General features: G+C 36.5%; 1 protein-coding gene across 2 annotated transcripts in view; it reads right to left on the reverse strand.

Annotated features, from left to right (window-relative positions):
• ITGAV (integrin subunit alpha V) overlaps positions 1 to 19,181 on the reverse strand; it is an 86,646-nt gene that overhangs the window by 48,521 nt on the left and 18,944 nt on the right. For both annotated transcript variants that reach the window (XM_030850173.3, XM_030850182.3), the window contains exons 3-4: positions 4,759 to 4,850; positions 2,183 to 2,297 (exon numbers count right to left, since the gene is read on the reverse strand). In XM_030850173.3, coding sequence (XP_030706033.1) covers positions 2,183 to 2,297; positions 4,759 to 4,850 — 207 coding nt within the window. The remainder of the gene's footprint in view (positions 1 to 2,182; positions 2,298 to 4,758; positions 4,851 to 19,181) is intronic.

Here is a 19,181-nt window from a genome sequence, read left to right on the forward strand (position 1 = left end):
AGAGGCATAATGATGAAAAATACTAGCTGAACATGGCAGTATATCCTCAAGGGATCATCGTTAGAATGCTTGTTTTCAGAAGGGTTCTTGTCCTCTTACATCAGGAATTATCCAAACCTGCACTTTTTTTTTTTTTTAAGTGTTTCCCTTGTAATGTTTAGCAATTTTCATGACATGTGAATAGTATTCTAAGCTGTTAAATGGTAGAATGGGAGCTGCCTTGTCCTGTGACTATTATTTTTTTTTAAATAAATAAATTTATTTATTTATTTTTGTCTGTGTTGGGTCTTCGTTTCTGTGCGAGGGCTTTCTCTAGTTGCGGTGAGCGGGGGCCAGTCTTCATCGCGGTGCGCGGGCCTCTCACTATCTCGGCCTCTCTTGTTGCGGAGCACAGGCTCCAGACGCGCAGGCTCAGTAGTTGTGGCTCAAGGGCCCAGTTGCTCCGCGGCATGTGGGATCTTCCCAGACCAGGGCTCGAACCCGTGTCCCCTGCATTGGCAGGCAGATTCTCAACCACTGCACCACCAGGGAAGCCCCAAACCTGCACTTTTGAAAGCAGTATTCTCTGTAGAAAAGTTGTGCTTAATACAGAGGAAATAGAAATGGAAAACATTTTCTATTGTTAGTAATACAGGGAAAAGATTCCTTTGGAATAAGACAGACCTGGGTTAAAATCCTCATTAGATCACTCACTACCATAAGATGTAGGAAAAAAATGACTTCAACTGTCTGAATCTCAGTTCCCACATGTATCAGAAAAGAATAAAGGTGATTTTACAGGTGTGTCCATCACATAAACAATAGGTTACAAGCCTGGCACACAAGGGTTAGCTCATCCTTCAGAGCTACGAAATTATCTTCTCACCATAGGAACATTTTTGCAATACAGAAATTAAAAACACAAATTTAGTCCTCACATTTTCCACATGCCACCAAAGACAACAGTACTATGACCAAAACACCAATAGAAGGTGGTGTAGTCAGACACTGAGGATACATCTGCCCACCTCCTCCATTCTCGCAGGGTGTGCTTTCTGACCTACTCTAATAAAGCGGTTACGGGTATGTATCATTCTTTTCATGTTTACCTCCCACTTACAACAAGTAGGGCCAGGGCAGTGGGCTAACAAATAAGTGTTTCATGAAATCATTTTGCAATTTCTCAGAGGTTCAACTGCTTAGAATTTTGAAGACTAAATAGATACTTTGGTGTCACAAGTTACCTAACATGGAAAAAAAGTCTAGAGTCTTACATGTTGTACTTTTGTTATTAATTCTCTTTACTACACTACTTGGTGACCAGTGGAACAGAAAAAGTAATGGCCTAAAAAGTGGTCCAGGTATAAACACCACACTGCATTTCAAGAAGCTATTTTTATGTTTCTGATATAAAGAGGATCTGGAGTGGTGGCCAATTCAACAATAGTGGAGAAGCAAAAGGACTGCAACCTCCGAGAAGGAAAAAGTATACAGAGTTTGGAAAAGCATAATCAGAATTACAAGTGCTCAAAATCATCTTTAGCCACAATATAAATTTCATTGGAAATTTCAAATAATATTAGAGAACAGGGTGAGATCTTTTAGATCAAGAGGAGTGAGCTTAGTCGACAGACTGACAAAGAGACTGATTAAAAGCAAGGAAATTCAGACTCCGGCTCCTGACCCCAATGTTTCACCTTCTTATAAAAACTCTGGCTCCTTATGACAATTATTTTTTACTTTTAACATCATTATTAATATAGAGCTGCAGTTCTCAAATTTTGGTATCCATCAGAATTACCTTGTAGAGTCTGTTAAAAATGAAGGTGGCTAGGCCTGACCCAGACCTGCTGAATCAGAATCGTTAGCTGTGGGGTCTGCATCTCTGTTAGAGAAGCTCAAGGGAGCACCTTTTGACTAATAGTGACTAAAAATGCAGATTTCCAAAATCAAATATTAATTATTACTGACCAAGGAAGATGAAAACTAGTTCTTAGGGAGAAAGATAAGCCTGTTGACTGCATATTCTAAATTTCTTTACATTAATAAAATTGCCTTCATTTTGCTGTCATCAAACAGCACGGTATGTCTACAAATTTTAACACACACACACACACACACACACACACACACACACACACTTTTTTAACAGCCTAGGCTTCCCAAACCTCTTTGTAAAAGCTGGTCAATTTCCTATACATACTTGATCTGCATGGAGCATACTCAACAGTCTTTGTACCATCCTGAAGAAAGCATGTTCCAACAGGCTCTCTCTCCTGTTTCATTTCAGTCCTCCAGTGGTACAGTGGGGCACAGGCCTGAAATCAAAGGGGGTAGTCCACACATAAAAATTCTCTGAAAAAAATTAGTGTTTCATATAATCTATACTACCTCAGATTACAATATACCTTTATAAGCATTTATAAAAATTAATCAAACCTATCCTTTACCTTAAATTCCTTATCACAGTAGTGGATAAAGATTTTTAAAGTACTCTTCTCATATGCTTCTAAAGGCCATATTTGGAGTCTAGGTATTTTTTTTTTCAAAATAGCAAAATCATTATTTTGAGTAGCACCTTTCTTGACGTTAGGTGCTAAACTGAAGGGCACAGACCAAATGAATATTTAACTAAATAACACTCTCATGTGTGTAGAATATATCCCTAAGTTATAAAGCAAATAATTTATCAAGTAAGAAGAGAGTAAAAGAATTTGCAGTGCTTATTTTATTTACTTTCCAAATAAACTATGACCTTTTTGCTTTCAGATTTATAGACTTCAACACCATGTAAAAGTGGTAGAATGCATGTTTTTTAACAGCATAGTAATCTACCAAAGTATAACAATTTAATTTGCTGGAAAAAATTCAATGAATTTTCTATAATATCCTTTGAAGCAAAACATTTTAATACAAACACTACAGATAACACTGGGCTATTTTATATTTACCCTAAAAACTTAAAGTAAGAAATCACTGCCACTTCTCTCCATGTACCTGATGTTCCAGAGTGGAGTATTTGCCACTTCTGCATATTTTTGCTTCTTTGTACCTCCTTCTGCCTAGAATGCCACCATTCTCAACCTCTCCTTTCACCTCCAATTGCTAAAATTTGACACATCCTTTGAAGCTCTGCCGAAATTTCACTTCCTAAACAAATCCTTCCCTCATGCCCCACAATCTGATGGAAAAAAGAAGAAAATAATAAATACTATGCAAGTAGTTAAAATAGGGAAGGGCTCTCTGAGGAAATGAAAGTAGAGCTGAAATCAGAATGAGAAGGAGCCAGCCCAAGTGAAAAGCAGTAAGATGAGCATAAGATAGGCAGAGGGACAAACACTAAGGATCTAACTGAAATGACTTGGTATGGAAGGAATAAAAAGACTAGTATAGCTACACATGTGAGGTGGAGTGAGATGATACCAAAGAGTCAGCAGCTGGTGACTGGATTACGCAGATGCTTATAAAAACCAGGATGAGCATGAGATTTTTACCCTGAGAGGGATGAAAAGCTGCTTGACTGTTTGAATCAGGCAGGTGAAATGCTCTGGTTCACTCTGGTCCTTCTATAAAGAATGGGTTGTAGCTGGGGCAAGAGAGGAAGCAGAGGGATGAGAACAGCCACTGCACTGACCCAGGTGAGGAACGACGGTGGCTTGGTACAGGGTAGAATAGTGGAGATGATGATTTACTGAGGGCCGTGGGATATATTCCGGAAGCTGGAGACAGAACTGACAGGGCTTGCTGGTGGATGGGGTAGAGAGTCCTGCCTCTAAGATGGGGAAGTTTATATGGAAATACTTATTTTTGTGGTTTTTCCTTTATGATGGAGGGTAACAGTTCCATTTTGGTCCACATTCATTTTGAATAATATATGAGATATACAAATGAAAATGTCAAATTGGTAGTTTGAAAATACAACTTCTAAAGATCCAAGGAGAATCAAGAGCTAGAGCTATAGATTTGGGGATTATGATATATAGATTGTATTCAGAGCCACAGGATAGGATAGGAGCAGCTAGGTAAAAGGTGTAGTTGAAGAAGACAAGGGCCCAGAACAAAGCTCAGAGACACCTCAACATTTAGAAGCTCAGCTGAAGTAGAGCTATTAAAGGAGATGGCAAAAGAGCGACCAGCAGTAAAGGGGAAAACCAGAAAAGTACAGAGTCCCAGGAGCCAAGGAAATAAAAGTATTTCAAAAAGCATGGGTCAAATGACCTTGTTGAATGGTTTTGAGGGGGCAAGAAAAGTATTCTTGACCTGCAAGTCAAGGATGACCTTGCCCATGCCTACCTGAGCCTGACAGGAGGGGTTGGGAAGAGGATGGGAAGTGAGGAAGTGGAGATGGTTACTACAGAAACCACTTTCAACAAGTCTTTGAAAAGGGGAGCAAAGGAAGGGGACTGTAGCAGAGGGGACGATGAGGCAAAGGCAGGGGTGTTTTATTCGTAAGGAGAGGAGGTACTAGGGCATTTGATTAATCAACGGCACACTATTCCTAAACCTGGCTGGATAGAAACAAACTGATGGGAACCATCGAGTAGGGCAAAAAAAATGAACAGTGTAGGAATGAAGGTGAAAGTAGCAAAAGCCAAGTCTGTGAAGGGTGAGAGAGAGGGTATCCTTAGAAGGGGTGGCCTTTGATCAGAGCTAAGTGATCTGATTAAACTCTCTGCCCTTTAGCACACTGAATTTTACTATCAGCTTTCAAGCATAAAACTTCCTGTGTTCCCACATAAATTGACTAAAGTTAACTTATTAAATATCTAAAACACTTACCAAAATTTTATCCTGTTTTGACCTCACAGATGCTCCAAACCACTGATGAGACTTAAACTCCAACGGATCATCCTTGGCATAATCTCTATTGCCTAAAATAAAATTAAATTAAGTTAAAAAATAATTTAAAAAAAAAACTGTGAGGGGTGAGAAACAAAATATTCTTACTTAGTATAACATAGTTTCTTTCAATCCAACCAGGTTTATGACTAGTGTGCCTTTGATTAATCAAATAGTACACTGGCTATTTATCTCATATACTTTACACACGTTGGGGATTTTCAACTAATTAGAAAAAATAAAACACAGGATGACTTAGAAGTGTCTCAGATTTGTTATTAATCCTACCAATTATCATAATGCAGAAGTGAAAAAGTAACAGCATGTGAAATTTTCCAGTTGCTAAATTGTAAGAAAATTAACTATTAAACAAACACTTATGATTACCTTCTGTACTCCCAGAACTTCTTTCTGTGGCATGAAGATATTTACAAAAATAGAAGGCTATGAAACACCTTTATAGAACACTAGCTAACACTTAGTCAAAGACTAAAGACTTAGTAAAACACTTAGCTAACACTACAGTAACACTTAGTAAAAGACTAAGATCTTACCAATGACATTATAATGTGAGTCAGAATCCAGAACACATGATTTGGCTGGTTGGAAAAAGAATTCGATTTGGCACACTACATGCAAACACTTATTTTTCAGCCTACATTATTGAGGAAATTATTCCTGATATAACAGGCACTCATGTAAAGCACTGTAGATTTAAAAAGATAAAGATAAAAATCTTTTCCATGAGAAAGCTCTTGATCTGGTCAATGAAAAAATTACAGAAATATATGCATAAAGTATTCGGGGAAGGAGAGACTGTTTTTAAAGTCCAGTCTGTTCCTCTTAAAATCTGTTTATAATAATCATTCCTTATAAACATATATTTCAATAACTGTATTGGACAAATACATCAGACAAGTGTCAATTTTAAGAATGCCAGCCAACATGTTAATATCATCAAAAGGTTTGGTTAAATCTACTCCCTAAACCCCACCCACCTAAGGTAGTGCTTATGGTTATTCAATTCCATTTTGAGGACTTAAGACCAATTGAAGAGTTATACATAATTAATGATCATTTCAATAATGCCAGATGTCATCTAGGCAAGGTGTTAACATATTAGTTGTACTATTCTTTGAACATTTTCATTGTTTTGCAAAAAAAATTTTAATGTGTCAATTTCCAAAGTCCTCTATCTGTAGTCTAAACACCACTCACTGTTTTTTGTCAGTGGTCACAAAGGCACCATTTACTAGTAAAGGGAGGGAGGAAGGAGGAACAAACTAGCTAGTACATGCCTTTTACCATATGAATCAAAGTTTCCCAACAGTAGCTGGCTTGCCTTTGAAGCCTATGTTCACATGCCGACCTCACACATCAGTGACCTATAGATCACCTAACAGTTCACGTGCTCTCTTACATTTCCCATCCTCCCATAGTTAGGTTAAAGCCGCATAACTCATTTTTATCAATAAAATGAGTTCTGCTAAGAGCAGAAGTGGCATGTGTCCCTTCCAATTCAAGTCAGTTAAGAGTGGATATGAGTTCAGTAGTCATCAAGGAAATGCAAATCAAAACCACAATCAGATATCATCTCATATCAATTAAGGCGGCTATTATCAGAAGATGTGGAGAAAAGGGAACCCTGATACACTGTTGGCTGGTAATGTAAATTGGTGCAGCCATTATGGAAAACAGTAGGGAGGCTACTCAAGAAATTACAGACAGAACTATTGTATGATCCAGCAATCCCACTCCAGGTATATATCTGAAGGAAATGATACCACTACCTTGAAGAGACCTCTGTACTCCCATGTTCACTGAAGCATTATTCACAACAGTCAAGGTGTGAAGCAACCTAAATGTCTATGGTCAAGTGAATGAAAAAAAGAAAATGTGGTATATAATTAAAATGGAATATTATTCAACCTTAAGAGAAGAAATCCTACCATGTGCACCAACATGGATGGACCTAGAAGACATTATGATAAGTGAAATAAGCCAGACACAGAAAGACAAACACTTCATTATATCACTTATATGTGAAATCTCAAATTGTCATTTCATTTTAAAAAACAAAATAAAACAAAAACAGTGGATAGGTATTCTCCATGTTTTCTTTCTCCCAGCCATGAGGTTGAAAGAATAGATGGTGTGGAATCCCTTAATGGAAGCAGCCTCAGTCCAAGTTTCTAAACCACCAAGAATAGCCAAATGACCTACACAAGATGATGACATGAGAAAGAAATTATCCTTTTTTAAGTGATTGAGATCTGGGATTTGTTTGTATATTAAAAAACAAAACCAAACCATGTTGCTACTGCAGTATAGTCTAGCACAGTTTGAGTAATGTATGTTCTAAAAACAAAATGCTATATCCAAAATGGACTAACCTACAACTACAAAGAAGCTCAGCCCTTGGAAGAATTGGATTCAATTAATAGTTTTTTCAAGGATTTTAGCCATAAAATATATGCTTACAAGTTATTTAATAGAATTTAAAAAAAATTCCACTGCAAGCTAACTGTGTTCTCTCACTGTATTACTGGATTTCTATTCTATTCTTTTCTACAGAGGAAATAAAGGCATTTTCCCCCCTTACATTAATGAAGCAGGAGAAATACTGTATGACAGTGAAACAGTCGGTGCTTGGAGGGATTCACTTCTATTCATTGTCCCTTGAGACCATAAGCATCATGATAAACTCAGGTAAGCTTAGCCTGAGGGAACTGACTTTATGATCTAATGTATCTGAACAAAAAGTACAGCATTATCACAACTGCTACCTCCTGCTTCTGCTTTCATTTAAAACAGCCTTTTCAGCAAGACCCTAAAGATGTTAAAGCAGAAGCAAAACTTTTCTATATTAGAGGAAATCTTCCATGAACGAAAGTACCATATTAGAGAGGTGGTACTCAAATTAATTTAAGACTCCATGTATTTCCTCATACTCTAAAACCTCGATTCAGAAAAAAAAGAGAGAGATGTAGGGACTTCCCTGGTGGCGCAGTGGTTAAGAATCCACCTGCCAATGCAGGGGACACGGGTTCGATCCCTGGTCTGGGAAGATCCCACATGCCATGGAGCAACTAAGCCCATACGCCACAACTACTGAGCCTGTGCTCTAGAGCCTACGTGCCGCAACTACTGAGCCCGCATGCTGCAACTACTGAAGCCCACGCACCTGGAGCCCGTGCTCCACAACAAGGGAAGCCACCACAGTGAGAAGCCCATGCACCACAACGAAGAGTAGCCCCCGCTTGCCGCAACTAGAGAAAGCCCGTGCACAGCAACGAAGACGCAACACAGCCAAAAATAAATAAATAAATAAATTTATTTGTTTAAAAAAAAAAAAAAGACATGCAGACCCAACATCACTATATTCTTGCCAATACAATATTCCTGCCTACAAGACACCTGGTAAAGTTTCCTCAAAAATGTCAATGTCATGAAAGACAAAAAAAGTAAGATTCACGATTAAAAGAGAACAATCTATGGCAACCCAATGCAAGATGTGATCCTTGATTGAATCTTGTGTCTGAAGAAATTTTTCAAGTTACAATGGACTTTATTACATAACAGTATTGTAATAATGACATATTTCTAGTATGTGATGATGATGACAGTACTGTGGTTATATAAGGGGAAGTCCCAGTTATGAGGAACTGCCTGCTGAAGTGTTTTGAGGTAAAGTTTCACAATGTCTGCAAGAATACTTGAATCTAGGTGAAGGGTATATTGTTCATTGTATTACAGTTTCAAATTTTCTGTAAGTTTAAAATTTTTCAAAATAAAAGTACAGCAGTTAGCAAGTACAGATATTATGTACTATAAGGCCAACAACAGAATATCTTCTATTTCTCTTTATTTGTACTCTTTATTATATGTACTCTAATAATAATCATTAAAAATATTACAAAACAAATGAAAACATAAAACACAAAATAAAGCCATATGTAAAGATGAATCTAAATACCACCATCCCACCATAAAGAAATATCCTCTGATCACATTTTAGTGTCTATTCTTAAACACTTGTTTTAGGAATACATGCATATCCTTTTATGCAAAGTAGATATTAAGCCAATGTTAAAAAAAATTCAAGCTATTACTATATATGTAAATGTATATACTTTCTTCCCTGTAACAATATGTCAATAAGAGTAGACCTACAGCACCGTTTTCATTGTTGTTGAGTACAACATTATACAGTTGTACAGCAGTTTATTTAATCAACCCCCTGTATCTCCTTCAGTTTCAAGTTTAGGAATATTTCTATTTTGATTTAAGAGACTTACATATTCCCTCAAAGTCACATCTACTTACTCTTCCAATATACACGGAAGTTCATTATAAGCTATCTGAGCATGAGCTCTTTGCTAAATGAAGATGATAAACCTTTTGGAAAATGGTATGTAATATAGAGTATTATTCTAATGGCTAAATTTTAATCAAGGTTCCAAGATAAACTTATTTCTATATGTAAGAGTTCCCTTACCCTGAGTCCCCAGTCCCTTACACAAGCCCTGTAGGCCTCTGTACCCAAGGGCCTCTGACCTAGAAAACCTTATTGCTTCCATGTTTGATCCAAACCCTAACTGAAAAGTCAGGTGTAGCTGTCCATGACCCTAACGCATGATGAAATGGTAGTCTGCCCCTGAAGGAAATATCTGATACAAGGGACAGTCATGGGAACAAGTAATTACAGTGGAGCAATGGTAGAGGACTGTGTAAAGAGTAATGGGAAAAGGGTGGCAGAGTACAAGTGAGGGAATGCTTTCTGGGCCAAGAGAAGATCCTACGCAAAGAAACAAAGGAGTGGATATTCTTGGATTTTTTAGAGACTTGTGAGTTGTTCACTGTGACTAGAGAAAAGGGTCTAGAGGGGAACAGTGGTCAAGAGCTTTCATGCAACGCTAAGAGTGGACTTCATGGCATTTCTGAATTGCCCTCTATGCTAAGCAATTTTTCTTCAATTATGTTTCTGAAAGGAGGAAGAGAAGTTTCCTCTGTAAAATGTTATCCCATTCTCTTCCTACTACTTTGAAAAACTGCTTCCATAGATTTTAGTTTTCCTAAACAAATGGACTTTTCTCTAAATTTGTAAGTGGTGGCATAGGACGCTGCTATGCATGGTCAGGTATTATGTGCTTCTCATTGCTACCATGTTCTATGTCCTGTTTTTTTTAAAAAAGCATCAAAAACATCCCCTACCATTATGATTATGGTTATCTGCCTTTGTGGACATCAGGTTTAGCTTGAGCTAAAAAAATGTCCTGGAAAATAAGTAGAAATTTTACATATATTTTGTATATATATTTTTATACACAAAAATCCATAGTTCTTTCCAATATGGCAAGCAATTTACCCACAGCATTTAAGAAAAATGAAGCAGCACCAGTCAAAGGTGAAAAAGCACCAGGCAATATGGCTCTTTTTGATTAAAAAGTATATTTGAAAAACCAAGACAACAGCCGTATCTTACAGCATCCAGTGATTAAAGGTGTTTTCAATTACATTAACAAACACAAGAAGTCAAATGTATTTGGCTATAACACATTGGCATATATTGGCAGCCAAAACTTGGTCAACAGTTTTCCAAAAAAATATGTTATCACCCATTGCTTTGAACGCCTTCAGCTTCAACAGTGTCACAACCTCAAATTACCATCTTTTTAAGAAGTTTGCTCAATGGGAAGTTCTTCTTTACCAATCAGAACTTTTTTATCCAGAGACCAAGTCTTAAAATACCCAATTCAACCTCAGGCAGAAGTTTCACTCAGAGGAAGTGTGAATAGAGGTGGGTGGGGAGAAAGAAAAGGAAAGCCTGTTCTCCAAACACACTGACAAGAAGTTCATTCATGACCTGGCTGAAACTGGCAGCTAATCCAGGGCACATGACGGAAGTAAATATTTTGAGTCACAGCCCTGAGTCACCATTTCGAGTGATGCCGGAACTCCCCAGGCTGCTTGGACCATGCCACCAACCTTGAAAGGGATACAGAGTACAGACAACTGCAGAAATTCCAGTGCTGAAGGAAATGCTTCCTCAGGGAACAGTCGAGAAAGAACAATGATTTCTGTCCATAATTCTGTAAAACACCTTGAAATATTAGCTCTGATCTCCCAAGTAAATTAAAAGGAAAAAGAGTGTCTCACACAATGGCAAAAATGAGAAGAAATTGCCCCGTATTATGTAAATTAACAAAGGACTCCATACTATCACTTTCGGAAATTCATAGAAGGAAATGCTGCTAGAGAATCTTAAAGTTAATTAGCAAGTACATCACCAGAGACTTGAAAATTTAACACCTATTTTGGTCAGCTTTTAAACTTGCCAGTTGCACTTTATCAGACTCCCGTGATTGAAGACTTCAGGACAGAAGCATATTGGATGATGCAAACTGTCATAGCTTTAGACTCTGCCCGCTGATTAGTAACCAACTCCTCTCATTTTTTTCTCATTTCCTCCAACGGTTTGAAAAGACACTGTCGAACATTTAACTTGCTGGAGAATTACAGGAGATGCTTATTTTTAAGACAAAGTTACTTTAGCACCCTAAAGCTACATTTTTTTGTTTCTTCTTTTCATGCCTAAAGAATATCCTTCGGAACAACAAGACTACATCACCTTTTTTGAAAAGGCCAAAGGCCAGAAGAATGCCAAAACATTAGAAAAGCAAAACAGTAAACTTTTATTTGGAAGTGACCTGTGTATTTAGTCATTCAGCTCCCATTTGTTACTTTACAAATAATGATGTAGGTCCTCAGAGGGCTTATATTTTGCCCCAAAAAAGTGGCTATTAAAACGATGTAATGTACAGCATGGTGACTATAGTTAATAATACTGTGCTGCATATTTGAAAGTGGCTAAGAGAGCAGATCTCAAAAGTTCTCACCACAAGAAAAAAATATTTTGTAACTATGAATGGTGATAGATGTTAATTGACTTATTGTGCTCATCATATTGCAATATATATAAATATCAAATCATGATGTTGTATACCTGAAACTAGTATGTCAATTATACCTCAATTAAAAAAAATGCCATCCCATATTCACCCTTTAATAAAATAGACAATTTGCAGTCTTCCTTAAGCAGCTTTTTACCTCAAACATCACTTTTGCTCAGTCACACTTCCTATAACAAATTTGCCTGAAAGAAAAATCTCCCAATATGGTTTACTTATTTATGTGAAAATTAACAGGACAGAGAAAGAAATCTCTTTGATCATTCAGTTAAATAAATAAATCACGGGTAACTCCTATGTCTAAATGAATGGAATATAGCAGTTAAATGAGACAGATAAGGTCCCTGCTTTCAAGGGACAGAAATAATAAAGAATTACATAAAATATTTTCAGAGTTACAAATACTATAAAAGAAACATGAGAGAAAATGAAAAAGTAGTCAGACAGCAGCTAGTATCATGTATTTGTAACATAATGCTATTGTGAAATAATGTATTTCATTGACTCAGAGCTGCAAATATTCAGATATCAACAGCTTTGAAATATGAATGTGTATTACAGTCAATGGTAACATAATTATAACTAGCAGCATTTTTCAGTAGTACCTAAATAGCACATTTTAACATCAGTGGGGGTGTAATTGGGCAGTGGCTGGCATTGAACATGAGGTTTCTTTTTAGAGAGTGATAGAAATGCTCTGAAATTAGATTATAATAATATCTGCAAAACTCTATAATTATGTACCCTTAAAACAGGTGAATATTATGATAAATTATATCTCAATAAAACTGTTTTTAAAAGATGACAAACTTGTCAGGTAGAAAAGCAGCTGCCACATGACAGAAATGCATGTATATAATAAAGACTTTTTCAAAATTAACAAAAAAAACAAACAGATGTATTCAGAAGGGAAATAGACCAAGAATACAAATAGACAATACAACAAAAACACAGAAAGAGCTAATAAACATATGAGAAAAGACTTAACCTCATTAGAAATCAGAAATGCAAGTTAAAACAAGATAAATGTTTCACCCACCAAACTAAGAAAGATTATATCAAGTTTGGTTCAGAGATAGGTTGTATCGATGTTTTCCTACTTCGCAAATATCTATCAAATGTACGTTAAAAAACACATCCCTTTGACTTCCAAATTTCATTTTTAGAAATTAATCCTAATAATTTAAAATATGAACAAACACTTAATAAACATGCTCAAAGCACTGTTATAATAGATTTTAAAAACAGCAAAAAAATCTATCTCCAACACAATAGGACATAAATTGAGTAAATTATAATTTTACATATTTATACACACAGACACACACACACACACAGTATATACAAAGGCCACAAGGTACATGCACAAACATGTTATACACACCCATCCAAATATATCCTATGGCCATTGATTTCCTGGGTGATGGGACTTGGGAGATTTTTATTTCCTTTCGGCCCCTCGAAGTTTTCTCATTTTTTTCAGTCAATGAATATGCATTATTTCCATGTTTTAAAAGGTTAAAAAAAAAAAAGTAGTGTGGATACATATCCAATAATCTTCACATACAAAAGCTTAGTTACAAGCTTCCACATCCCCTCTTAATTAACTTTGTTTACATTTTCATCTCCCACACATAAAAGTTTTAGTTCATGAAATTCAAGAACATTTAAATTGAGCAAGCTCCTCCTAGCAATTTTTATAAGCATTATTCTTCCTATATTCAATAAGCATTATACTTCCTAGTACTCAAACTACTAGAGTAGAATACTGTGAAAAATAATTCATTAAAAAAATCAAAATTCCAGATATTACTGAAGATCAAAATGGAGGTTAATAACTTCTTTGACTTAGTAAGAAAATACAGTTTCTTAATTTACGAAACTCTGAAAGACAATATGCAGTGGTTAGGTATCAGTATTAATGCAATGATGATTTGCTGTATAACTTTAAAGTGTCTTTAAATGTCTCTAGAAGCATAATTGCATTGACTTAAAATAACAAGAGATAAAGGTCTCTAAATCCAGTGTTTGGGTCCACAGACTATTGAAAAACTAATCACTTGTGAATGTAAAAATAAGTTCTGAAATCACAGTCTATGAACATGAGAAAGTGATACTAATTTACCTAGAGCTATCCAAAAACATCTTTTATATAAAATTAGATATAACTGTTTTCTAAAAGCAAACAAGAAGAGTCAGAAAAGTAGAGCCAGAAAAAAATATGATGAAGCTCATTTCACTGGGGACTGGCATTTATTTATTTATTGAATTATTACCACCACGGGGAACAGAGAATCAAAATCTCCCTCTCCTTCCGTGAGCAATTCTGATGCTTCTCATGGAGCAAGCACAAAGAATACAGGCCCTTTGAAAACACCCACTGCTCCATCAATGCTGGTTTGTTTCCTCCTAGTGATGAGAAGGAAATGATCCTGAAAGCATCTAACATTTTAAAACAAAAACTCTTTACTAAAGTTAAAAAAAAAAAAAAAAAAACCCAAGTCAATGTTAAGTCTTAAAATAATGGGTGTGAGTCAGGTCAAAATGAGCCAGGAAGAGGATAAGTTTAAAGGAATATATGAACTCAGTTTTGGTAAAACATTTAAAATGTTAAAATACCAACTAACTGCATGAGTTAAAATAACAACTAACTAGTAATAAAGGAATTGGATTAATTGATTTCTAGGTTGCCTGCCAGTTCTCCAATTGTATAATTCTCTACTGGGGAACAACAGATTATATCAGGGGAAACAGTTTCATTAAAAAACACACACATATATATAATTCTTTAGTATAAATTTATTTTGTATTAACAAAGGGAAGGGAGACTATTTTTCTCTGTGTTCTTTAACTTTCTAATTTGCAGGACTGTTGCAACTGGACAGATATCTAGACACCACTCTGAAAGACAGAAAATTCACCTAGAGGACAAAAGCAAACTTCGGAGGCTGTTTTTGAGATGGCCTGATTGTTTTAATTGCAATGAGCTGGCAACTGTACGGCAGAGAGGCCAGAGAGCAGCTAAGTTTTCTATTTTCTATTAAATACAAAGCGCTGTAATATCCAGAAAATACTCCACAGCATCTTTCTTGACTGGAAAATTGGCATGGCCAGGATTTGCCCAGCCTACGGCCAAGCCCTTAGGGGAACAGGTAATAAGTGTTCCAGCAAGCCATTTGGGTGGCAGGGCAGTGATCTGACTTCTGACCTTCTCTAGAACAGATATTGTTGGTGAGAGGTGACATCCATTCACTGAATTTGGAACATAAACATAGGCGCTTCTCCTTTTATTAAGGGACGTATTTAACAATCATGCAGGCAAGCCCATCTTTCTACACAAAGAGACTTTGACCGTGCCAGGTGCTACATGTTCTCCTCTGTCAGTGCACATCATCAGTCTATCTTTTGAGAAAAGACTTACTATTAAGAAAACTGGGCAATGGTCAGTCTGTTAGTAACATCTGCTTCCTAAAAATGGAAAGCATGATGCAAGGAGATTTTCCCAAATGCCACCATAACAGAGGTTACAACACAAACCAAGATATAATCCATTTAAGAATATCCACAATTATCTTTAGTTTTTTTCCTTTTCCATAATCATTCACTTCCCCACAACTGTAGTATGGGCATGATGTAAACTATCCTTTCTTCATTTGTACACTGCTTCATCGCTTATAAAGTACCTTCATAGACATTATCTCATTAAATGCACATGACAAACTTGAAGGGTAGGTATTATGCTTATTTGACAGATGGGAAAAAGTGAGGCTGGCAAACTTAAATCACTTGCCCAGGGTCGCATCTAGTGCGTGTCAGAGCTTGAATCTGAGCCTTCACCTTCTAGTTTGCATTCCCCATAACCACAGAACCAAAGCAAAAACAACAAGAGAGGGAACAAGGCCGACTTACATACGCATGGCTGTGCCTAAAGTAGCTTATAGTATAACCAATATGAAACAAAATATTTAAAAGGGCACTGTGGTAACAGAATAATCCCCCCCCACCCCGCCACCCAAAGATGTCCAAGTCCTAACCCCTGGAAACTTACATTTGAATATGTGACCTTACATGGCAAGAGGGACATTGCAGGTGTGATTAAATTAAGGGGCTTGAAATGGAAGGTTACTCCAGATTTTCTCGGTAGGTCTGATATAGTCACAACCGGGAGGCAGAAGAGTCAGTGTCAGAGTGGTGTAGCCTGAGAAAGATTCAACCAGCTACTGCTGGCTTTAACAACGGAGGAAGGGGCTACAAGCCAAGGAAGGTGGGTGGCCTCTAGAAGTTAGAAAAGGCATGAAAACAGATTCTTCCCTAGAGCCCCCAAGAGGAATGCAGCACTGCAGACATCTTGATTTTGGCCCAATGAGACAGCTGACCTTCAGAACTGAAGATAATAAATTTGTGTTGTTTTTAAGCCTCCAAGATTATAGTAACTTGTTATGACAACAATAAGAAACTAATTGAGGCATGAAGACAAAATTGAGATAACAGACTACCCCTAGCCTGCTACATAAATATTCTTGATATTGTTTTGTATACCAACATAATACAGTTTTAGAATATTTTTACTTCCTAAAATACATAGATCATTAATCCTTAAACTAAAGCAGATTTGCTTAAGTTCTACTTTTCCACATCTACATTCAGATAAATTGTGTTTTCTACATGACAATCATCTTTTTTTTTTAGGAGTAGGGGAATAAGATACAACCTACTATGTATAAAATAAATAAGCTATAAGGATATACTGTACAGCACGGTGAATATTGCCAATATTTTATAATAACTATAAATGGAGTATGAGCTTTAAAAATTGTGAATCACTATGTTATACATCCAAAATGTATATAATATTGTAAATCAACTATACCTTAATTTTTTTAAAAAAATCATCTTAGTACAAAACAAACAAATCATACTCCAAAATGACCTTTTAATTTTCACTAATTCAACAATGTTTCCAAGTTCAGATTATTCTGTCAATTTAGGGGAAAATCAGTTTTCATCCATTATGCAAACCTTGGTTAAAACCTACAAATTTTGGGCTTCCCTGGTGGCACAGTGGTTGAGAGTCCGTCTGCCGATGCAGGGGACACGGGTTCATGCCCCGGTCCGGGAGGATCCCACATGCCGCGGAGCGGCTGGGCCCGTGAGCCATAGCCACTGAGCCTGCGCGTCCGGAGCCTGTGCTCCGCAGTGGGAGAGGCCACAGCAGTGAGAGGCCCACGTACCGCAAAAAAAAAAACAAAAAAAAAACCCTACAAATTTTGTGGAGTCACTAGATGAAGGGTTTAAAAATCCAAGTGGGCAACTAGTATTTTGAAGCAAGGTATAATATTTCAATCACCATACAGGCATGTAAAATAAGACACTAGGTTTTCCTTTTTAACACTGTAGTTGTGGTTTTCTTTACATATTACATCAAGAAAATCAGCAGGAAAAAGAAAAAGAAGACAAGTCACACAAAAGGACACAACTAGAAATGTAATAAAGTTCATGTTTAGAAGTTAACAAAACAAAACAAAAAAGACAAGCAAAAGTCAAAAGCTTGAAAGAAAAAACAGAGAGCATGTTTGGGAACTAAGTTTCACAAATCCATGAAATAAGAAATTTTAGACTGAGGTTTCCTTTTATTGCTGCAGACTCAGTAATGCACAAATACCATTCAAAAATCAAAGCACTAAGTAAGCTTACCATCTTGGATTGAATTTTCTGCTAAATTAAACTGTTCATCGCAGAACCCTACATTTTCCCTTAATTTTTTAAAAGGCATGTCTACAATATTTTGGAGATATCCACATGATAATATTATTTCATGTAACTTGTATAATTCTACCAAAAATAATGACTAAGAAAATTAATAGAATGGGTACTGAAAGTGTTACTTTCTCTGTAATGGTCACATCAAATCTACTTAGCATGGGAAGGAACCAAGATCTACCCATTGAGCTCTAGATCCTTTTATTTTTAATACAATGCTCTTGTGTGTGTTAGGCTTGATGGTGAATTTATTTGATTGGACTGCTGGTTTAGAATATCTTTTTAAAGTTCATTTAGATCCTCCCTCAGTTTACTTCCAGCTTCATTTCTCAACATGCTCTCAACTCTCTCACATTGCACATATAAATCTTATAGATAGATGCATATACGCGGGTCACATGGAATTGTTGATTTTCCTTCATAAACATCTTTTACTAATCTATGCATATATTGTTTCCTCTGCCTGGAACCCTCTTCCACATCTGGTGAATTCTACCTCATCTTTTATTAGCTACCTAAAATATCACCAACCGATCTGGGAAGCCTTCCTCAAAGGCCCCAAGCAGAATTAGATACTTTCCAGGTATGCCTCATTTATTTTGGTATAAATCTATTTGTGTCTACTTCTCAGAGTTAAAATGAAGTAAATTTAGATTGGTCTTCCAAACATATTTCTGAAATCTTCCTTCCTCTCCCTCTACCCAAAATCATGCCTGGAGTAAGAAGAAAAGCACACTGAAAGTATTCATATTTCCTCTTTAAGAGCTAAGAAACTAAGTGTTACACTATCCTAATACCAAAATCCAGACTTTCTTCCTTAGCTACTACTACATGTCTTAATGCATGTGACGACCCACAATAAAATGGCCTAATAAATTATACATCGTCTAATATCTAGGTACATCTTTGGTAAACAGAACATAAAATTGGTCCATGAATTACTGATCAGTAACAGATACACACTGGATTTGTAAAGGATGTTTTCTGACTAGTATCTTTTTTTCCAGCCCAAAAGAGAAAAAGGTACTCTCTTACTACTATTCTTTTTCTTCTTTTGAAGGACCCTAAGTTTTAGTTCTCTAAACAAGCTCTAATCTATCATTTCTTAGCTGTGCCAGATAAGATAGACTTTTTCTGACTTTCATAGGCATATGGCTTAGACTCAGTCAGATACTACCATAAAAGCTTTGAATCTCTAGCAAGTGATGCAGAGAGCCAGGGATGGGTAAGAAATTATTCCCATGGTGTTGCCCCACAGTCAGTAAGAGCAATTCCAATAGCAATAAAACCCTACACTACTGGTTCCTCTGTTAGCTTCTCTTGCTCATTTTTCAGAAAGCTACAAGTTACCAATATCCTGCCAATAAATTCCTATTCAGCAAAATTCAGCCAAAGTCAATTTTTATTGCTTTGCACGAAGAACCCAACACCTGCATGCAATAAACACACATATACAACCTACCATATGCCAGACACTTCTCCATACACTAGCACACAGTGGTGAGCAGAAACACATCTGTTCCCTCTCTGGAGAGTTTACAGTCTAATCAGGAAAACAAACACATCATAAGATAACCAGAAAAAAAAAGAAAAGAAAAGAAAACAAGTATAAATTTCAGCTAAATGAAGAAA

This window comes from Globicephala melas, chromosome 7 (genome assembly GCF_963455315.2).
Source record: "Globicephala melas chromosome 7, mGloMel1.2, whole genome shotgun sequence".
Lineage (NCBI taxonomy): Eukaryota > Metazoa > Chordata > Mammalia > Artiodactyla > Delphinidae > Globicephala > Globicephala melas.